The sequence below is a fragment of the Rhyacophila brunnea genome, unplaced genomic scaffold (assembly GCF_057557595.1).
Source record: "Rhyacophila brunnea isolate RB1 unplaced genomic scaffold, BYU_Rbru_1.0 scaffold_24, whole genome shotgun sequence".
Lineage (NCBI taxonomy): Eukaryota > Metazoa > Arthropoda > Insecta > Trichoptera > Rhyacophilidae > Rhyacophila > Rhyacophila brunnea.
The window spans coordinates 15,179,051-15,203,116 of record NW_028232904.1 but is presented as its reverse complement, the minus strand read 5'-3'; the positions used below and the strand labels follow the sequence as shown (position 1 = coordinate 15,203,116).

Sequence of the window (24,066 nt, the reverse complement as noted above, 5' to 3'; positions counted from 1 at the left end):
TGAATAGCGCTTTTTTCAATAGATTCACGGTTTTTGATGATTGTGGCCAAAGTAGTAATGGGTAATCCTAAATTTGGGGCCAGTGAAACGCGTGAGCCAACGTGTTTATTCACTTTTTCGAGAATGTTCCTTTTCTCTTGCACTGACAAAGCTTTCCTTTGGTTAGACATTATGTGATTGAAAGAATGAGGACGTAAAAATGAATGATAATCGAACCAAAAGCAATATGAAATAAATAAACCGCGAACTTGTAACTTGTTAGACTGATGACAGAATACAAATACAAATACAAAACACAAACACGATGCCAAAAGAAAAGATGGCGACGAATGGACCAATCACCATGTTATGCGCCAAACTCGGGCCAATCACAGCGTCGCTCGCCGACCAATCACCGTGCGCCGTTCTAAAGACACGGAGTTTTCCCTCCAAACACCTTACGCCGTTGGAATTTCACGACCCAATCACTGTCAAGCACGCGTAACTCGCATATTTTGAATATTTCCGTCGCGGTAAAGAAAAACGTAAATGCGGGTATTAAATGTACTGAAATACATCAGGACTGAAAAAATTACACGCAATTGCCGGGAAAACGTGAATTCCGGGCACGTAAAAACCGTGGGTATTCTGCGAAAAAGCACTAAGTCAAAATTTTGCTGTTTTGACTTAATGATGAGGTAATCTTATTAAGAGTACGCTCTATAGTCTACAAAAACACACATAGTCATATCTATAAAACTGACGAAGATAATTTATGTTATAAGTCAAAAAGACATACATCAATTCAGAGAAAAGGCACTAAAGGGACTTAGTGCATTTGCTTCTCTCATTCTCAGGATATATTCACAAAATTCTGCGTGCGAAACTGCACTAAGTCATACTCAAAGCAATATCGCAGAAAGGAATTTGCCTTTTATATGTATAAAACAAGTTAAGACCGTCCAAACTTTCAAACTCGATTATCTCAAAACTAGTATTTTTGATTTAATGCTTATTCGCAGAATACCCACGAAACGAGGTTATACTGTAGATGTTTGTACCCAAATTGGATGAAATTTCAAAAGGTACTCTCCGTTCAAAGGTTCCTACTGATTTAATTACAGATGACAATTACACATTAGACACCTTTATCAGCGGCGCTCACTCCAACCAATCGGAGTCTGAGAATTCGTCGAGCCGGCCTAATAAGAAATCAAAGACTGTCGTTAGTAAAAAAAATGAATTGAAGAAGTCAAACAAACCCAAATGCCACATCTGTATCAAGTTATTCAAGGATCACCGATTATTAAAGGTACGATAAACTATTCTCACCCCATTTAGCTTGGTTACATGTAAATTGTACGTAAAATATTTCACCGTGGCACAGTTCGCTGTGAGCTTTCTTATCAGAAAGAGATCACCGTATACTATACGGTCTCCAATTTTATTAGATTGATTTTGGCAAAATTCATGAATCGAAGAAAACCTAACCTAACCTAACAAATAATCCAATATATCGACTATTTTCAAAATTTGTTTGCTGCTGTGTTGTTGTGTATGTTGACTCCTTAAGTGGAGCGTTCATACACTACTCTGACCCATCTCCGAGTTTCCTAGAAGGCCTGTCCGGGGGGTTTTTATCCTGTCACCACTGTGATACGGCCATTTCTTAAATGCCTTCAATTAGCAATATTATCGGCTATCAACTGATCAGCTTGAAAAAAAGAGCTAGGTCTAATTACTCTAACATCACATCTTTACCTTGGATGAATTGAGAGGTTGTATGGTCCACTTTCCGATAAAGTCGTAGTCGTAGCGATAAAGATGAAGCCATTGACCTGTTTCTTGTTGAAGATATTAGATATGTTAAAATAGTATTTTGCTTTTATTATATTTTTAGCGCCATTTACTTGAAGAACATCAAATAGAAAACATCAATACAGAAGAAAATAGTGAAAATATACTATCTGACTGTACTACCGTCAAATTGGAACATAATAGTAAGATATTCTTCTTTTTGTTAACCTTTTAATATTTTAACTTCAATCTGTGAAATGTTTGCCCAATTATCTGTCAAATTCGTCAGATAGGCTATACACCTAGCAAAGCAGCATGACATTAACTATGCAACGCACATTTGTACGTGTCTGATTATGAATATAAAAACATGACTTGAAAACTCTATACTTGCACTCGAAAAAAAAATTGCAATGAATATTTGAGATGTCTAATAACAAGAACCGACAAGACACACATGTCGTCAAAATACATACATAATATTCTATGTGGAATCTTTTGAGTGACCAAGACTTTCCACCGCTCTCGATCCTCCGCTTCTCTCAAGTGAAGGCTGTCCCCAGTTAGTTCCATCACTTGGTGCGCTCCAGCATGCTGACGCTCTTCTGTACTTCTTAAGTCCTTAAGTCATATGTCCAAAAAACTACAGAATGCGTCTCAAACATATTGTCGAGAGCTGTTCCTTTATCTGTGTCTCTGGATGATAACTTCTAACATGCGCAAAAAATCATATGAAAAAAATGTTTTAAGCTAACGATTTACAAGTGGCGAAGAGTGAAAGTAGGCTTTGGAGATAACGCATAAATAATGCACAGTAAAACTTGTAAGTCAGATGTCTTATTTGTTTTCATTGAACTAAGAATACAAATTGCAGATGGTGTTGGTTAGTTTTCAAAATTAAACCCTACCCAATCAAACCGTAATAGGATCGTGTATTTTTACAGCACTATGTTTTCATCGCCTGATCTTTTCGGGACTAATGCGTAAACGTTAAATAACCGTTTACTATCAATTCTTCACCATGTCGTATGAGATTTGTGAAATTGAATTAAATAATTTTGCAGGTAGCCAAGATGTCATATCGAAAGAAAAATCTGTCATGAAGGAAGTCAAATTGAATGTTGCCAAATTGAAAAAGGAAAATAAAAAAAAAGGTATGGATTTCAACTTTCAAATTTGAGCAAATTTCTTTTTTTTATAGCTACCCGTTGCAGTCCTTGACGTGTATTGAGTATTTCCTGGAAATGATTTGTATTGTAGGCCGTGTAAAACAGCACCCTGGGCTAAACCTCAAATTACTTGTCAGATTGTCATGCTGACGGTCTGCCACCGATCGTGAAATGTCACTTAGGATCGTTCCCCGGAGTCATGGACAAAATAGACTGTTTTCTATTTCTGGCGTGTTCCGTCATGCTTTTGACATAAAGCAAATTTGATATTTACATAATGAAGGCGCCCGACGATTCATTTTACGAAATACGAAACAAAAATAATATGCTAGTAATTGTATTTATATAACAGCATCTTGTCACTTATCTCTATGTAATCGCTAATAGTTTCTATTGGCATTTAAATTAACAACATATTATTATGAGGAAAGACTGTTAAGTGTTGCCGCCAAGATGACCACTGTATATTGTTTGATAAACTTTTTCTTTTATTCAACGAATAAGACACAAGATTTGAGAATGTAACATTCTATGTATATGTTGAACTTACATAATTTGAAAACATCTCATGCATATACATACACACACATTCTCAAATCTTGGGTCTTATTCGTTGAATAAAAGAAATATTTAATCAATTAATTATTAGCAGGTCTAAGTATGTTATAAAAAACTAAATAATGGAGGGATCCGCTACGTCGAATAGTAATTGAGGAATTAATTGATACCTACCGTAATTTAACCCATTGGTGTCCGACTTTCCGAAACAAATTGGTCATTCAATCCAAGTTTATTTTTGTATGTAGAACAGTAAAATGACTTCCAATAATCAAATATCAATAACTCAAAATATATATATATATATATTTTTTTTTTTTTTAAATATATACCTAACTTGAAATCAATTAATTTTTGGAACATATATAAAAAAAGGACGGCCTATTATAATTTCAGAGTTATAAAAATAATAAAACACATGAAAATGGAGACAGGGAGATTCAAAATTCAATAAATAAGAACTTTTGTTGATTTTTTTTCCTTCCCGGGATGTTTTATGTTATTATTTCGTTGAAAACTTCACTAATAATTGATTTGTAGAGTATAGGAAGCTGTTTTATAACATATTAGATCAACAATTTAAACAATAGATGTCACATAATCACAAAAAAATTCACAAATATATTCAGTTTGAATTCACGCAGCGCCACTTTCTCATGGTGATGCATTGAAAAAATCTATAATATATTTATTTGGTAAGAAACCTCGCTAACCAAAGTTTTATTTGGTGCAGAAATCTTCTTCTTAAACTTATTTAATTCATTATGTTTTCAATAGATGCCTATGGACGTCTCAAAAAATTAACGATAAGTTGCCTTCTCAGGCACGAGAATTTCTCGTGCTTGGTACAAAAGACAAAAAAATGCCGCACGAAAAATTCTCATGTTTGTACGGCTATGGGTTAATATACTACAACTTACTGATAGCCTACATTATAAATGCAATTCGATAAGCATTTCATGTAACAGCTACCAGGTGAAATCGTCGTAATTTAGTAAGATTCCCGTAGCTTAATTGGAAAAGCATACTGGTGCGAATCCAGCAGATACAGGTTCAAGTCCCGTCGAATGTCGTATTTTTTTCTATAAAATGATTCTTTCTAGTGTGTATATGCATGAGATATTTTCAAGTTATGTATGTTCAGTATATTTTTTGGTTTACTTATAATTTTACATTAGCAACTGAGTGTATATTATGAACCAATCAAATCAAGTATCAACACGATCGAGTTCGTTGCCAAATCGTTCTGTGCAATTACTATTTGAAGTCGACGACTGCTCACAACGATCAGCATGGATCGTTGAACCTGACTAGGTCTGCGATTCTGCTGGAGTAATTAGGACCAGGGTTCAGATGATTCTCTGTCAAGAATTCCACGTGTACTTATGTAAGCAAACATCGCTGTTGTTTAAATAATAATTTGTAAAATGTCATATAATATAATATGTAATAATAATAAAATATGGTTGAAAAAATGCTTGATTTTGCAGGACGAGGAAGAGGTAGCTTCTATTGTGATCTGTGCGACAGATCATTCAGGACCCAAGAAGTCCTCACCAGACACTCCGCCACTCATGATCCGAACAAACCACACCGTTGCCAGGTATCTTGTATTAATTATTTCCTATTACACTCTTCACTTTCCCATTACACAGTTCTGTCGGAAGTCACTTATACCTAGATTGCCCTGACAAGCTTAATGATGTCCCAATGGCTAATTTTCAATAGTAAACAAATATTTAAGACTTGTGTATGTGTTAATTATATTAAAAAATGTGTTAGAAATAATGCAAATCGACATACAGTAAATTTACATTGGGATTCATACTCATGTGCTCTAATCATTAAGCTATCTGTATCCTATCTAACTGCGACGAAGTTAACTAGCGGTTTTTACAATTCTCACTGAATCTCTCTAAATTTCATTATTATTTGACAGTCGTCTTTTGTATTTTAAATCAAAGTATTAATAATTTACCTTAATTTCTAACCGGCGTCAGGATCTGTCTATATATGTGGTATTCTGGTTCGGCGGAGGATAGGTATTGCAGATGAAAGACGTTAGTAGTTGTTTGTGATTATGGAGGAGGCGAGAATTTATTTACTGTTTCAAATAACTGCAAGGGTACAATCGATGCAATATAATAAATATAATGGTAATTTGGTGCGATGTGTCTTTAACGGAAACTTGTAAACGAGTGAGATGTCCAATCGATTATGACCCGCTATTTATTGATTGCGCACTATGAAATAATGGTTGAAATTATTATGAAATCATATTAATTCGTAATGTTATGAAATTGCAGATCCGCTATCTCATAAAATTACGAAATCATTTAATATATAGGTACTGACTGATTAAGAATACAACATTTTTTATTATAATTTGAAAATATGTACCTCAGAGAAATGTATAACCACCAGAAAAATGAAACTGTATGTTTGAATTTTAGAATGAATTCTCCCAAAATTAAAATGTTCTTTTCTAGTTTGGAATGTGCAGATGGTCGTTTAAGACGGAATTCGATCTGTTGGTCCACGTGAATATTTATCACTCGGAAGGCAGCAAAATAGAGTGCAGTATCTGTCAGAAGACCTTCAAACATTCCCAGAATCTCCGTCAGCACATGATGACTCATCGACCGACCAAACGGTACAAGTGCAGCTACTGTCCCAAAGGTCGGCATTCACATTTATCCATAAAAACATTATGAATTACAGCTAAAACACTACTATGGCCGGTGTGTGCAACTCAATGAATTTGAACTATAAATAGAATCAGTCGTAGGGGAGAGCAGGTAGGATTCGTACACTTTTTACTCTAAGCCGTATAAAAACAAAACTGTAAGATATTTTTAAATAACTTCAATGCTGTTATATATCCAATATATTTGGCTTTAATAATAGTGAAGTATAGTTTAGATACAAATCAGCATGGCGAAGCTACGGTAACTATTCTGAAAAATGGAAAACGTACGAAACTACCCCACACGTGGGGTAGCTTCGTACATAGTGTGGGGCACATTCGTACATAATGGGGAACCTTCGTACAGTCAAATAAAATGCTATTTATTCAATCTAATATAATCATGTATTGAGATCAAAGCTAACACAGAATCAGCCTTCATGTAATAATAATTAACAGTTATTGTTTTTAAAGTGCTTATAACTACTTAGTCATAAAAACATAAGACTTTTATTTATTTTTTTGTAAATAAAGGAACGAATAAACCAACATTATAAAATTAATCATTAGAGTAATAGGTCTTAATCGTATTTAATAGTTGTACTATCCAACATTATATATAGATAAGTCTTTTTCGAAGCTAAATATTATCCGGGCTGTTCTTGCTGTAAAAGCAGATTTTGATAACGGGAAAACACATACCACATCTGATATGTAAACTGTTCCTTCATCTGTGGTAGTGGGAAAGACAAATTTCCAGGTATGAGGCTTCTTCCTCAAAAATGAAACTTTGTATTCAACGGGACTATATTTTTTAAGCACCTGCCCAAGATAATTTAAACGGTCTTTGTTTTCTTGAACTCTACTATCACAAAGCGTTCTTCTTTGATGTTCTCTGACGTAACTGGAGTTTCATTGTCAGTATCCAATCCTTCAGACGTCTCTTCGATGAGAGAACAAGAACTTTCTCTTAAACTCATATTAGCCTCATCCTCACAATCAGTTTCATCCTGACTATCAGTCTTTACAGTTTTATTTTGCCTCTTTGGTTTAGTTGTCCCTGAAGTTTTCTTCTGTCTCTTTGTTTTGGTTCTTGTATCTGACAGTAAATGTAATGCTCGCTACATCTCTTTAGCCCTTTGTTTCCTCTCTTGCTCTTGCTTCTTCAACTGTTTTGCTTTTTCTATTTCTTCTAGTCTATTTTTTTCAGGGGTATCTGTATATATTCTCGATTTTCCTGGTAGTTTTCCCTTCTTCGACTTTTTAACGCATTTCTGTCTACTCTGGGATAGGGCCGGATAATTTCTAGAGTTATTAATCCTACAGTTGATGAAGATGCAGGTGCAGTTGTAGGTGATAGCAAAGAGGGTGATACGGGCGCTGAGCTCCATGGAAGATCTTGTTGAGTAATCTCTGTTTCTGCAAGTAGAGTTTCTGGCACATTGGCATCTTGGCCCGCTGTAGAAGTTGATTGTCAACCTTACGTGGATTCTAACGGCTGCATCTTGCATCATTGCATCTTCATCAACGTCTCCTGTTCCTGTCCCCTTTTTCACATATATTCGCGGCATGGTTCTGTAACAATAATATTTTTGGTGAACAATCTTTCTACTGCCACGCAGTTAGGAATGGGGAACATTCGTACAGTACGAATCTACCCCACTCATAACTGCACGAAGGTACCCCAAACCACGAAATCAACAAATTAATTGAAAATAAAAATAACCGCTATAGTTAGCCTAAAATGACTATTTACATATTAAACAAAGTTATCACTTCATAAACTATACTAAATCACTTATAACATTCGTGCAAAACTTATAACAGTTAAGCGTGTTCAAAAGTGAATACAAAAAATACTTACGTAGAGCGAAAACACGTATCGGCGTGCTCCGTCGAAGCTGTTGGCCGCACTGATGCCCTGCCCCGCGGTTACACTATGCGTATGAGCGGGAGTCTTACACACAAACGTGAGCACGCCAATGAATTGGATAGTGAAGATATCGCCACTGTACGAATGCTCCCTGTGTACGAATCCTACCTGCTCTCCCCTATACCTTATTTCTGTTGTCATTTGAAACTACTTTGCAAGCGCATGAAGCATGATTAAATTGGTAAACTCCGCAACTATTAAGATCGCTCAGTTGCCATTCCAATTTTCTTGCTCAAGCAAAGGTGGCCATTTTTTATTTTCATTGTGATTGCTTACTTGAGTGCAGTTAAACAGTTTTATACAAATTTTACATGATTTTTCAACTAAATAATAATGCTAAAGTATAGTAATATCGACTGTTTTTCTTCTCATTGTGGGTTACATGTAAATTGTACGTATTACATTTCACCGTAGCACAGTTCGCCGTGAGCTTTCTTATCGGAAAAAGATGACCGTATACTATACGGTCATCTCTGATTTTGGCAAAATTCTTGAATTCAAGAATGAAAACCTAACCTAACCTAATTTAACCTAACAAATAATCTAGTATATCGGCTACTTTCAAAATTTATTTGCCGTGGCTTGTAATAAACCGACAAGAACCGTGTTTTATTTAAACATGAATTTTATCTCAGTACCTACTATACGACCCAAAGAAGTTGGACGGTCTTTGATATCCGACCATATATTTCCGATACAACATTTCACGGTGAAGTGTGATACGGTGAACTGCATATATACAAATTTCCAGATATGCTCATTGTGACGGATTGTCTTTTTATAATAATTGGTAAATAAATGTCCTAGCAGTAGTGTGAAGTTCTATGCAAATGAACCTGCAATGCGGTCACTTGTAGCTAACTTAATCAGTGGAACAGTGGTTCTTTTTTTGCTTCAATTCCATACATTTATTTCCATTTCCGTATCACTGCGCTTCTCGTAATTTTTTGATTTCTTTTACATTAAGGGTTCGTGTTTCACATGCATACATGAGCATTGGTAGCACACATTGGTTGAACACTTTTCGCTTAAGACACAATGGAAGGTCACTTTTGAAGATACTATAAAGGACCCCAAATGCACTACATGCCAGCTTGGTTCTGCACATACATACGTCCGTCATAAATACCACTGTCAATCGACATTTGTTGTCCAAGATAGACGTAGTTCTTGGCCCGCTCGATTTGATGAGGATTGCTTTTCAGCAAAGCAGCTTAGCCATTACTTTTGTCTTTGAGACACTTATCTTTAAACCTGCTTCGTAAGTTTCATTTGCATGCTCCTGCATTCTGTTCTGAAGGCCTTCATAGTCGTTCACAAAAAAAAGTGATTATTAAAAGAAATTAATTGTTTCAGGTTTCACTCATTTACAGCATTTGAAGTCTCACGAGAGGCTTCACCGGCCGGACCTACAGCCTTATTTGTGTAGCGAATGCGGAAGTCCTTTCCTAACAAAAGACAGGTTATTCATTTATTTGCTAATTTTCATTTTATCAAAATGTTGAATTAAAATAAATAGATTTATTAATATAATGAAATCTATATGACATAACACCCAAGTTGGCCGAGTGGCTTAAATGCCGGCCTATAGAGTCGAGGGTCCCAGGTTCGAATCCTGGGTCTGGCAAGTACACATATTGTTTTTCAATTTATGTATGAGTCAGAGTATGTACCTAATAGGTTGAGCAAGTGGCTGACATCCATTTCTCGTAAAAACAAAAATCTGTCAATACAAACCTCCACTCTGTGGAGGCCCATATGATCCTATTAGGATCGGACATGATCGAAAGAATATGACACGAAGAATTGAATGATGATTAAAAAATTTATTTCAAGGTGTGACTTTATAAACGTATTTTTAATATTCCTTGGGTACTGACAGGGTGAGAAATGTACTCGATGACATGATAATGAATGGCAATTAACCGAGAAGTTCTGTGTAGTTAGCGTTGCCATTTTAGCATTTTTCTTGCCAGATCTAGCATTTTTTGATTGGCATCTGTTGCCATCTTAGCATTTTTCTTGCTAGATCTAGCATTTTTTGATGAGGCATCTAGATTGTAAAAAATGCATCTAGCTTATGGCGTTTTTATTAGCGTGTTTTGATGCCTTCAACAGCTTTAAATGTGCTGAAAATAAGGTAGATATTTAATTTATTTATTGAGATATTTAATGAAGGTACGTTGGTAATTGAGAAATAATACACACAATGAAACAATAGGACTATTCTTGGCATTATAGTGATACAGTAAAACCTCGTTAGTAAGAACACTGATAATTCGAAATTTTCCCCGAAAGAAAAGTCCCTTGAACATTATTTTCATATAAAACCATACTTTTAATTCGAACTTCGTAATTCGTAATGATTTCAGAATCCCTGGCATATAAAAATATTCAATAAATCGTAATAAAGTACACTATTTCATGAGCCAATCATTGAAAATTATGACAGACTTTTCTTAAAACATCAAAAATTACTTATTTTATGATGGTAATAAAAATAATCCAGACATTTTATGACCCAATTCGGTAATCTATGATCAGAAACAAAATTAATGAAAATCAAAACAATTTTTTTTTTCAAAATTTTAATATTTTTCCCAAATACATTTCGTAATTCGTAATTCGAATTTTTTTTCGATTTTCGGTCCCATGGAATTCGTATAAACGAGGTTTTACTGTATAATGGTATCAGATATTATAATTTAATTTGTGCTTAGGCATTTGGCATCGGATTGAAGATTAACGGGGATTCCACTCTATGGTATTACCTACCTAATTATTACTTACCGTCGGTTGTTAGATTAATTAATTATTTTTTATCAATTTTAAAACGAGTTTCTGTGAAAATTTGGTGTGATTTTTTGGACACTTTTTTTATAGGAAAAAATGTATTGAAATTTTATTATCACAAGATCTAGCATTTTTTTCTGCCAAATAGCTTGTTTTCGTACCCCGTCTGGCATGTTTTTGTCAGTTGACAGTTGGCAACACTGTGTAAGGTATTAAAATCTGAAAACTACAATACCTCGGTCACATGACGAGAGGTCAAAATTACAACATTCCCCAGGCTGAAAGCCGCCAGAAATGCAGGCCGAAAAATATTCACGCATGCGCATGGAGGTACCTTTCACCTCCCCAAATTAGGAGACACCCCCTGCTTCACTTGTTTCAGTGGAAAACAAAGCTTAGAAGTTTATATAAACCAGTGGCGAAGGGTGGAGCTAGGCTGTTAAGATCTGCCATAAATGGTGGACACTAAACTTTGTCAGACATACATATTTGTTTTCATTGAAATAAGACTAAAATTTACAGATGTTGTTGGTTAGTTTTTAAAATTTAATTAAACCTTGCAAAACCGAGCCATAATAGGTAATAGTCAAAAAATACTTGTCTATAAAATATCTAGAATTATGGAATTAAATCATACATAACTTTGGATATTTTATAGAATAATATTTTTAATCTATTATAGTTTGGTTTAGGCAAGGTTTAATGAATTCAAAAAAAAAATAACCAATAATATGTGTAATAATATGTATTTTTAATCCAACGAAAACAAATAAGTATAAATGGAAAAGTGTGCACAATTTTGTTGTATCGCCCAAAATATACCCAAACTATTATGGTTTGGATTAGGTAGGGTTTCATAGATTTTTATAAACTAACCAAAACCATCTGTAAATTGTAGTCTTAGTTCAATAAAAACAAAATGTATGACTGACATAGTTTAACGTGCACTATTTATGGCGGATCTTAACAGCCTACCTCCACCCATCGCTACTGATATAAACAGACAATTCAATATGAATTAATGAACATATGCATTATTTTGTTTCAGATTAAAATACCACATGAAAATCCACTCTGACAAAATTTTGACCTGTGACATATGTGTCAAAACATTCAACAGTATAACGGGATACAACTATCATCTAAAAATACATTCAGGTTTGTATGTATATATATTAGTTCCATCATTCCACCTATTTCAGGTTACAACATATCCATCCAACAATTGGATCGCTGTGTATTCGTATATTTTTAATTGATGATAATTCGATGACCCAGTATTAAACAGTAACAACTCAAAAAACGTAGTTTGAGATAATCATGTTTATATTTGGAATATTTTACAATACACATGATTTGACAAGTTTTAAAAAGGATACATGTCAGAATTTATCTATTCTAAATTGAAACGTAAGGTCAATCACCAGTTTTAAATAGAAACAATTCAAAATTAATCTATACAGAACAGGTTTTGTTTGAAAGTTTGTAAAATTTCATATGAGTTTTTTGGCTCTCAAGGTTTCTAAATTATATTTTTCGAATTGTTTCTGTACAAAACCGACAAGAGCTCATTTTTACTAGTATTTTGATACCAATATCGCGAAATGTCGAATTTTTAACTTGTTACCGTTCAATACTGGGTCATCGAATTAATGTACCCAATATTTTCACCTTCTTATTTTACTAAACCCCAAAACGTAATTGCTGTTTTTTTGTCGGATGTAAAATGATTTATTCGTTTTGCGAGAAGATCGCAGTGCATCACTGTCAGGCCGATGTATCGCCAACTTGTATCACAAATAATTAATCTCTTTTTCAGGGGAGCGTCCGCACATGTGCCAGATATGTGGGAAGACATTTAAAATACCTTCGGAATTAAAGAAACACACTTCAAACATACACGAACGTGTAAAACCCAAAGGTGTCATTGAAAATCATCCAATGATGTGTAAAGTTTGCGGTGACGTCAAAAACAGTGTGCCGGAACTGACGCAGCATATGAAGGTCTGATTTTTTTACAATGCAATAAGCTTTGCCAAAAGGTAATTTAAAAATGTACTATTTTACTCCTATTTGGTACAAGCCGTGTCAGAAACGCTATGTATCTTGCCATTCGTGCTAGTGTCTGATAACTAACTAATAACCCCTTCAGATGTTCTGATTTTCTTTATAAAGCATGCTCAATTTCTTTTATTTTGTTAACTGTCAATTCATGGTGGAACTGCTTTGTATTGTTGTTTTTATTTAATAAAACGCAATTTTTTGTAGTACTTATTCCACTTTTATATAATAGATTAGGACCAGTTTCGTCCGCCTCAGAGGGACATTTTCAACTGAATACATTTTTTTTTAAAAAACAATATTTATCAAACAAAATCCAAAGCGATAGAAATAATATAACAATAGGTACATAAATAATTATCCGTCCAATAATACCTTCCCAATAACAGATTGATTTAAAATTAATGAGGTTGGACATTAATATTTCATACTACGTCAGGGACATTAAACAAATTATTTTAAATATTAACAAACCACAAAATATGAAACAATCAACACTTACAATAACATTAATATCAACAAATAATTATGATTAGTCAAAATTTACAATATTTTTTTTTTATAAAAAATAAACAATATTATCAATTGAAGTAAGATCGAATACAAAAACAAATACAACCAAAATATTACAATTCAACAAAACATTAAATACAACCAATAAAAATTAAAATAATAAATAATGTACAATATATAAAGTTATGTTATAACAATCCCAAATATTGAATAGGGTATAATAATGGAGAAGACATAAAATATAATTGATCATTTAACAAATTAGAATTGGGCAAAAATGTATACCTATTAGTGCCCATACGCACTTGCGGCAGGCCGCCTATTGTTTTTTGTATGCAAAGTGCGATATGCGCAGGCCGCTGCGGTTAGCCGACATACAAAAAACGATAGGCGGCAGGCCGCCGCGGCTAGTCGCGAGGCGGCCTGCCGCAAGTGCGTATGGGCACTTAATTTCTAGGATTTCTTGTTTATCCAATTTTATAGATTTCTCATTCAAATGCAGGATTTAAAATTTTTTACTGATATTAAAAGAGTGATTATTTAAACTTAAATGATTTCCAAAAGATGAAGATTCATTACCATTTTTGGCACAGGCTAAATGTTCTTATGATTATGAAAATTGCGTTTTATTAAATAAAAACAACAATAAAAGCATGCTCAATTTTAATGTCCTCTAAAACCTTTTCCAATGGGAGTTGCAAATTTAACCAAGTGGTAATAATTATATATTCTGATTTCTTTCAATGCAGATTCACACCTCTCAGCATTACTGTCCGATCTGTCCGAAGAATTTCTCACTGGAAAAAAACCTCACCATGCATATGAGGACGCATCCGTTGGGAACAAGGTAATAAATAAACACTATGATTATAAAATCGATACCCTTATGAAATTTATCTATTAAAACATTGAGAGAAAAAATGCGCATCACGTAGTATCAGTAAATCATTTTCGTCAAAATTACCACATAGGAGGTATTTAATATACAGCACCATTACGTTAAAATTTAAAAATCGTCGGATCAAGTGTTGTATAACCTTTAAATTTAACTAAATTGAATAAAATTATATAAACTGTTTGTAGATCGTTTGTGTGCGGCAAATGCAACTCGGCGTACAACACCCGCTCGTGCCTATTCACCCATGAGATTCGCTGCCTGAAAACTCGAGAATTCCTGCCGTGCACCTTTTGCGACAAGACCTTCGCCACGAAACCTGAGCTAATCCATCACACCAGGACTCATACTGGTGAAAAGCCGTTTGTTTGCACGGTAAGCTAAGACTTTGTTGACAATGCTATTTGGGCTCATCGTTAATTCCGTACACCTCTAATTTATACAGCTTAGTTTTTATTAATTAAGAATTCTATACCTCGGAGCTAAAAGCTTGGAAATCAGATTTGCAGAATTTTACAGGAAACAGTTTGAGCAGTGCGACCCAATTGGACCCAGTTGTTTTAGAAATGCTTAAAACCATGCAATGTGTAATAAATTCAATTATACAATGGTTCCCGAGCAATACTAATCGACTGCAGTATCATCTTAACGCCCGTTGGATTGATAGGTTCTTTGAGTTTGACAGAATTGCGTAGCACTGAAGAACCAGGAAGCGAGACGAATGGACAGAACTAGCCTGGGGAAGTCTTAAGTTGTGGATTTCACTGATGATATAATATATTCACTCGTATGCCGGCAGGGTGCAGGTGACAGCATAAAGATATTCACAGAAACAAAACCACGCTTTCTTGTGATATGCAAGAGCTAATGTGATTATTGTTACGGTTGCTATTGTCAAGTTACTTATAATAAAACTTATTGCATTACTTTCTCTTGCTCTCCTCCCCTCCCATTATGTATTTTTTGTGCAAAAACTATCAAACCCAGGGAACATAAAATTAATGGAAACTGTCTGCCTACGGGGCGTGGTAACAGTTTTGAAGCCAGGTTCACTTTATTATTGTAGTCCATAAAACTAAGGGACACAAAGCGAGTTGACTGTCCACAAATATTGAATGTGCGTTATGTTTAAATGACAATTGTAACTATTGAAAATGACCTGTTTAAATTTATCCCATATTTTTCCAGACCTGAGATTTGTACCCTGTTATACCACACCTGATATGGTAAGCCGGGTTCCATTCATTTTGCGTTCTCTAATTAAACCACACGCTGTTTATAGTGAGGTATTTGTAGAGATTCAATGCACGCCAGCACATTTTCATCAGCTTGGTGGATGGCAGAAAGTCCCCCAAGGAAGCTATACAGGATCCCAACAACATTCTCAATAGTTTGGGTTTCTCCACACTCATAGGAGAGAGATTTATTTACCATTTATGCTATTATACACATATCATATATAGGAATATAGTGTATTTGCGGGAGTTGGGCTCTTGGGAGCTCTGCCATTGGATCTATCACCAGATGGGAGTTCCTCACCCCAGATGTCTGCCATTCATACCGCTAGGCTTCCCCAGTCTCATCATTTCTTTAAACCACCTCCTCTACAGCTATCCAAAATGGCTTTGTTGACTTTAGAGCCGGCATTTGAGTGGAGATATCATATCAGAGTGCGGCAGGAATTTTGTGAGTCACTATAACGGAACTTCGATGATGAGGCACATTATTATCATTATCAAACGAAATGTTTTATTTTTGCAGGAATGTGGACGTGCCTTTGCACGGAACGGGACCTTGCAGGGTCACATGCGTACCCACACTGGGGAGAAGCCTTTTGAATGTCGGGTATGCGACCGCGCCTTCTGCACCACTGGCGCTCTTCGCTTCCACATGAAGTCACATTTCACTCTACTTCAGGAAGAGGAGGTGAGAGAATTTTATAGAGAGGATATGGAGGTTCAGTGACGTCCTATAGATTTTAAAAAAACTGCTTGTTTTATAATGCGTAATCTATTTTCATATAATAATCCATAAAATATCTGAAAATTATTGACAAATGCCGGACTTTTCGCATTTCTAGCAATAAGTGTAATTTCGCAAACTTATTCCAATGTTTCAGAAGTTAAGATTTTTTGTTCCGAAATACAAATGATAATTATTTATAATATACTTATTCTCTGCATTATCCTGTATCTAAAATTGCTTCCAAGATTTGTAAATATTTTAACAGATGTTCATTCTTCACACCGTTAGAAAAATGGTCAATAACCTTAGTGACACATATTTTTAAGTGCTCTCCATCACGGAAACATGAATACATCATTTTATTCTGTACATTGAACTATTTTATTAAATATTGGATTCAATCAACAGATGTCACAAACAGAAAATTAAAAAAAATAATTACAAATTCTGTACTATTTTTTTGTATGATATTTTTTATACTGGTTGGTAAGAATCCTTGCTATCTAATATATTCACCCTATAGTGAACTTATTTCTTAAGGGGGGACATGCTCAGCGTAGGTCAAAATGGAGCTTTTATTGCATTTTCAAAGCATGATCCTGGACATTCCTTAAACGTTGTAGATAATCTATTTATATAATTTTGAAGCCTTATTATCCTTTATATTTATTTTAAACATTTGATGACTGCATAAAGTATTGTTATTACATAAAATAGTATTCTTTTAAACCTCTCGCTCTAATGTTTTAGAATATAGTCATATTTCAGTACATAAATGTGCAGTGGTGTTAAGATTTTTTACATTTATTAATTTTTAAACGCATTTATAAAACCATTAGTATAATTTATGTCGACATTATTATAGTGAAATATTTACGATAAAAAATTATATTGATAATCTCTGTGATCCCAAATTTGACAAGAATTAGGCATTTTATTATTCAAAAAATGGGCAAGATGAACACATTTGAAGATAATTCTAAAGATACTAATTATAAGCTATGTCTTTGACCATTCAAGTGTGATAAACATCCTGCGAATAATGATTGCTTTATAATAATTATTGACCTAAGAATAAGGTAGTGTTTTTTTGAAATACGCCATTTCTTTTGGCATTCCCCAGTGGTTAAGCTACAACATACGGCCGTAGCCATAAATTGACAAACTATAATTGAAGTAGGGAGTAAAATGATGTTAACGCGCGTGCTTGAACATGATTATTGATTGATGAACAATATTAGAAAAATTCTAGGAATTTGAAGTGTCTTTTGGTGTCTTTTTTTATTTTTTTCTGTTCTTTGTCAATATAACTCATGCGGTGTATTTCATTTTCTTCCAGATACTCTCGAAGATTTCCTCCGGCGAACTAAAACTTACCACGGACACCTCAAAATCCGCAAACGTGATAAAATGGGAAGTCAACAAAGCAGCGGGAGACAACCATTTTTCCTCAGATGTCAAATTCGATGAAATATCAAATGACGACAGCAAAACCATCATACAACCCGTCGATATAGAAATTACTGCACACGAAGAAATAGATAAACATGTTACGCACAACATCATTATCATCCCGCCTTCGGACGCATCATTCCCGACTTCGGATCTGGTACAATGTGACGATGGAGAGGAATCTCAAGGTCTCGGGAAGAAGAATAGTATAGTATTACAACAGTTGGGAAGTAGCAACCAAAGGATTATCATAGAGGTCATTGACGAGAGCAAATAATTATAATGATGGTTAAATTTAAGAGTTGTCATTTGGGTAACTTTGTCTACCAGTCTAACTTTGACCTACATTTTTTTCCGTTTATTACATGGGATATTTAATTCTGAAGTGTACATAATATCTGTTTTTAAATGTGTTTCAAGAAAGATTATTATATGGAACCAAAGTGGGTGGGATGAATTATTCATGGCGATCATGTGGGATATTATTACTTGTTATGAAAGTATATCTACTCACAATCTTTCAAAGTACATCAGAAAAGATAAGTCAATGTTAGACTGCCAGGTTAAAGTTACCTATCCGAAATAGTAGTTTTTATAAAATCAGCTTAAGTATATATCGTCACTGTTCTGGCAGAAGACACTAATTCGAAAGAATGACATATTGAGTTAGTTATACAAAAATGTTCCTTATTTCAAACTTTACCGTCTGGAAACCTTCTTAATAAATAAACAGTCTTTATTATAAAGTTATCCTTTTTATGATTACTTAATAAACTTAAATGATAGACCATTTCAAACATTTTAACAACTTCAAATTCGAATTACTCAAAACTAGTATTCTCCAGTTAGTGTGTTCTGCCAGAACAGAGACGATATTATAGTCGGTCTTTTACCGACTTGGAAATAGCGGCAAATGAATTATCTTGGAGATTACTGACGAACACTATCACAATGCTTACTACTGCCATTTCGGGTAACTTTGTCTCATACCATTTTTTCTGTATTATAACTAAGTATGTGAGTCAATTTAAAAATGTATTTATGCTCTTATACTCTACATGTATTCTGTAAAAAAAATCAAGTTACTCGAAAAAAATACATAGGGACTATTTTCTTGTTACAATTATTTCAGGTTACTTTGCCTACCGGTCTAACTTTGACCTGCATTATTTTAATTATAACAAAAACTGTTTGTTTTCTTTCGCGGTTATGTAGTTTATTTTGTTTTTAGATTTATATTGTAAATTAATAAAGATTTTTACAAATTATACTCTATGTTTCATTTTGCTACTTATCTTAGTGCCCATACCAGTGTTTCCTGACCGCCGGTCCGCAAGAAATTGTCGCTCATATAAAAATTGCCTATGCCAAAAATTCTAAGAAAATTCAGTAATAAAAAGGAAACAAAGAAACCAAATGGATATGAATGCAGCACTCTGTCTTTACGAAACAGTACTGAAGCCACAGTTATCAGTTATCATTACTATCAGTGGCGAAGGGTGACTTTTGGAAAGAGGTAGGCTGTGGAGATCAGAGAAAAAGAGCATACTTGTCAGGTATACTTACGATATTACTACTGATGAATAGGTGCACACTGAATCATTTTACAACTGCCAGTGAAAAACGAATATTTATCATATAAATTGTTGTGATAATATCTAATATAAGTTTTTTTTGCTGTGTGCAAATCTAAATGAACCCTTGACCTTCCAGCTTTGATAATATATGATTTTTTAACAAACGTCAAACTCGAGAATGATATTCTTAAAATGTGGTCTGTCATACAATTTTCAAAATCAATCAGAAAACTAGACATTTAATAAATACTTATATATTTAAAGCACTGACGAATGATTTAGGGCAGTGGTTCTTAACCTTGTTGGAGGTACTGACCCCCACCAGTTTCATATGCGCATTCACCGAACCCTTCTTAATTGGAAAAATAAAATATGATTTTTTCAAATTCAAAACATAGGTATATATTTTACTGGTGCACAAAATGAACCGTGCATCAACATCACTGTGTTCAAAGAACAAAACCATGAAAACATGATTTTCACACAAAAAGAAAAACATAATAATGAATATTTACTGCAAATCAGTGTGACTTCTGCTGTTGCCTTTCAGAGACGAGTTCAGAAATGCGCGGTTTCACCTTCGCAAGTGCCGCTCTCATGTCATTTTCGCAACAAAGTCTGTTCCTTTTCTTCGTTTTTATGTTCAGCATCCTCGAAAAGGATTGCTCGCAAAGATATGTTGTAACAAACGGTATGAAAATCTCCAGAGCTTTCTTAGCAATAACAAGGTACGTTACCATTTGTTGACACCAAAACGTTGAGAGCGTTGTTGTTTGAAGAGTTGCTGTTGAACCTGGCTCTGCTGAATTTCAATCATTTCATCAAGGTATTCATCATTGACATCTGTTGTCTCAACACTAAACGTGAACGACTGTCTCACCCATGCTGGATATGACTCTCTTGTGGGGAAGTATCATATGAGTTGGGTGTGTGTCTTGACCTCTGCCGAACCCCTGAGACTGACTCACCGAACCCCTAGGGTTCGATCGAACCCAGGTTAAGAACCACTGATTTAGGGTACAAAATAAGATAATCTAACCACATTCAGAACACAATAAATAATTGAATTTTGTCCAACAAAATAAAACTTTACCACCGTGTTTGGAACAAAAATCTGACTGAATTAAAATGATATAAATTTTGTTTGTCTATGACTGAACTAATCTAAATAATAATCACGAGATACAATTATTTGTTATCTTTAAAAACAATTAATAATTATATCTGATTGAACCCAATGGACATTATTTTTTTTAAATCATCTTATTTATTTATTATTTGCTTAAAGCGGCAGACATAGACAATAAAATTTGCAAAAAGAGTTGTAAGCGGGTCTCGCGAGCGCTTACCAAACGAGACAAAATTTGTAGACTTGCCTGAAGAGATGAGTCATCATAAGTATAGAAAACAATTTTCGATTATGATGTCAATACTCGTCATTCATAGAACAAAAACAGATGTCGCTACTCGCTTGTAATTTTTTGTTTGATTCTAAACTTGACTAATTTAAACAGTCGCGATTCTAAATTCAACTTCTAGGGCCTTATGTTGTAACTTGCGAGTTGAAGTCGCCCGGTCGACATGACATCATTGTGACGTACTACCGGAGTGATAATAGCATTCGAGAAATGAACGCTACTCAAACACTGGCGTTTTTCATTGTCCCCATACACAAATAGGTGTTTCAACATAATAATATCTATTGGTAGCCGTGTGCTTGGGCGGCTTGCCTCGATGCGTGTATTGAGGTTATGTCATGTCGTCGGGTGACTTCATGTCACAAGTTATAACATAAGGCCCCTGGCCATAGATGACTCTCAATATTTTAAAATATTCCACATTTTATTTATGTATTTAAATTTGAAATAAATACTTGAAGATATAGTTTTCTTGAAGGTAGGCTTTAAATAATCGCTTAGTATGGAGCCTTCACCACTGATTACTATTCTAGCAAATATGCAGCTGCGGATTTCACAGTATTTTTTTTTTAAACTATATTACGTTGATTTCTTTTATTTTGTTAACTGTCAATTCAAGGTGGAACTGCATTGTATTGTTGTTTTTATTTAATAAAACGCAATTTTTTTATTAATTTTTAAAATAATTTTTTTATTTAATTAAAGTGGAATAAGTATATAATAAAAAAATTGCGTTTTATTAAATAAAAACAACAATATATTACGTTGGTTTCTCAAAATTGAAGGAGTTCTATTATGTATTAACAATTTAATTATTTGCCGGCTTCAAATTATTCCATTTAACAACATAATTTTCATGTTTTTTTTTTTAATTCGGATTCAAACTATTGTGAGAGCTCTGGAAACAAAACGGCAGTCTCTATTTTCGCAATATGTTGGCGAATCATTAAAAATGTCTTACATCTTTCTTTTATGTATAAAAAAAGTAGGTAACTCACGAGAAGTGACTTCAGACAATTGATTTTAAACTTTGTTAATTGAATTATAGAATCAAAACTAAATGGTATAGTTTTATGATTTATAGTGGAATAACTTAACCTTGAAATTGCGCAGATTACTACTGCTGCGCATAAATTAAATATGGTAAATTTAATTGTTAGTGTTATTACTTCTGACTGCTCTTACATAAAGCCAATTGTATCGTTCTCTCTCGCTTGACGTTGCTTTATCTAGAGTCTGTATTCTATAAGCTGGCGTTCGCGGACGGAGAGCATTGTGCCATCGCGTTCGACTGTTGCAAGTTTTCAATGGGAGGGAACAAGAGGGAATGCAGTGTTGAATGCTGAAGTGGGGGGAAACCGCACGCCAGTTTATAGAAGACAGACTACATCATATTTTCTGTGCTTACATAGTATGCTTATTGTTATAGCTTCGCACTTTTGAGCCTATCTTTGTATTCTTCACCGCACCGCATCAGTTGAAGTATGGCCTTATGGTGGAGAGGGTTCAGAAGAAATTCTTGAGATTCCTTTATTTGAGGTTGTACGGATACTATACGTGGCTTTATCCAACTGACTTTCTCTTAGGCATGCTTACTGCAGTTTGCAATTTAGAAGAAATCTTTATTTAGCTACGTATTTTTTTCGACTTATACGAGGTATAAATGAGAACTCTGCCATTCTGGGCAGTGTTGACCTGTGTGTCCCTGATAACTATCTTAGAAATAGAGAGCATCAGTTGTTTATTCTCCCAAGGTGCAGAACCAACCTGCCACTGGTAATGCCAATTGGGAGGGCGATAACTATGTTCAACGAAATTGCTTCGGGTGTTGATATATTCCACCTACGTGAGGATGAGTATAGGTGGACGTTGTTTTATAAATTATTAAAATAGGGTCTGCTTAACTCATCCGGTGTACTTCCTTGTACCTATCTAATTAATATTTTTGTATGTACATATTTCTACTGTTTAATAACATACTATCTATCTCTTTTTTTTCTTTTCTTTTCTTTATGTAATACTTACTGTTTTATATTTCTTTGTTTCTAAATGTCATGTTGTGAACGTCTTAAACTTATAATTTGTAATGTCCACAATATGTTAAAAATAAATAAATTGAAAATAAAAATTGAATTCTTATCAAGTATAAATAAGCAACATAATGAATGTCTGGAGAAATGCATTTGATAAAGATTTGCTTTATCGCACTGTTGTTCTTATCAATCTCATCATCAACCTGAATCTATCTACTGCTGAATGAAGGCCTCTCCAAGCTGATTCCACTTATCACAGTCCTGTGCGTTGCGTTGCCACGTACTTCCGCAGAACTTTATCATTTCATCACATCAATCTACACAACTGGAATGCAATCCACCTTTATCGCTCATTGTTTCAAACTTCAGTCTAACGGATATTGTTTTATAGGTATCCACTTTTCTTATCAAACTAAATGTCTGAGAATGCCATTGCTAATAATATTAATTATGTTTGTTTTATACAGTATCAAAATAGCTTTTCAATTCAATTTTAACTCAACCTTAAACTAGGACGCATCGACTGCATTCAATCACTCTATCAAATCAGACTGTTAACAAGTTATTGTCTAAAACATAATCTACTATATTATATTATTACCTTCTAATAACCCCCCCCCCCCACGATGGCCACGCGGCTTAAACGTCGGCCTATAGCGTCGTGGGTCCCAGGTTCGAATCCTGGGTCTGGCAAGTACACATATTGTTTTTCAATTTCTGTATGAGTAGTGTGGACCTACTAGGTTGAGCAAGTGGCTGACAAACATTTCTCGTAAAAAACAAAAATCTGTTAATACAAACCTCCATGATCAGGCCTATATGATCATTAGGATCGGACATGGTCAGATAAAACGTGTTTATATGAAGTTGATCCCGCCGTTCCATAACTTATTTAAATTAATCTAAAAACAAGACTTCGCTACATTTTCTCCTTTCCAGGTGATCAGAATTGGTCTTAGTGCTTGTCCCATTAACCAACCGAATGCAATTAATAAAAAAAAAATAAGTACAGTAAAAACAAAACACTGATTCGGTTGGTCGATTAAACTGAAGTAAATAAACTGAAGATGTGTATTCAAATCAAACCCAATCGGCTTTTCTAACTGTTATACTGATATTCAATGCTATTTTCTTAAAACTTGTGTGTATTCATTCAGTCTTTGTGTATTTTTTGGGGATTACAGGAAAAGATTTAGGATTTTTACATAGAAACAATTTAACAAAATAAAAAACATGG

The 24,066-nt window shown here is 34.3% G+C and overlaps 1 protein-coding gene across 1 annotated transcript in view; it reads left to right on the top strand.

Annotated features, from left to right (window-relative positions):
• The window catches only part of LOC147069106 (uncharacterized), a 29,998-nt gene extending 11,427 nt beyond the window's left edge, over nucleotides 1-18,571 (top strand). Inside the window, exons 8-19 of the mRNA XM_085951355.1 lie at nucleotides 1,104-1,291; nucleotides 1,880-1,979; nucleotides 2,841-2,930; nucleotides 4,994-5,106; nucleotides 5,993-6,182; nucleotides 9,479-9,584; nucleotides 11,964-12,073; nucleotides 12,735-12,919; nucleotides 14,239-14,336; nucleotides 14,573-14,759; nucleotides 16,146-16,310; nucleotides 17,689-18,571. Coding sequence (XP_085807481.1) covers nucleotides 1,104-1,291; nucleotides 1,880-1,979; nucleotides 2,841-2,930; nucleotides 4,994-5,106; nucleotides 5,993-6,182; nucleotides 9,479-9,584; nucleotides 11,964-12,073; nucleotides 12,735-12,919; nucleotides 14,239-14,336; nucleotides 14,573-14,759; nucleotides 16,146-16,310; nucleotides 17,689-18,078 — 1,922 coding nt within the window. The 3' untranslated portion in view covers nucleotides 18,079-18,571. The remainder of the gene's footprint in view (nucleotides 1-1,103; nucleotides 1,292-1,879; nucleotides 1,980-2,840; nucleotides 2,931-4,993; nucleotides 5,107-5,992; nucleotides 6,183-9,478; nucleotides 9,585-11,963; nucleotides 12,074-12,734; nucleotides 12,920-14,238; nucleotides 14,337-14,572; nucleotides 14,760-16,145; nucleotides 16,311-17,688) is intronic.
• Nucleotides 18,572-24,066: the final 5,495 nt, after the last annotated feature.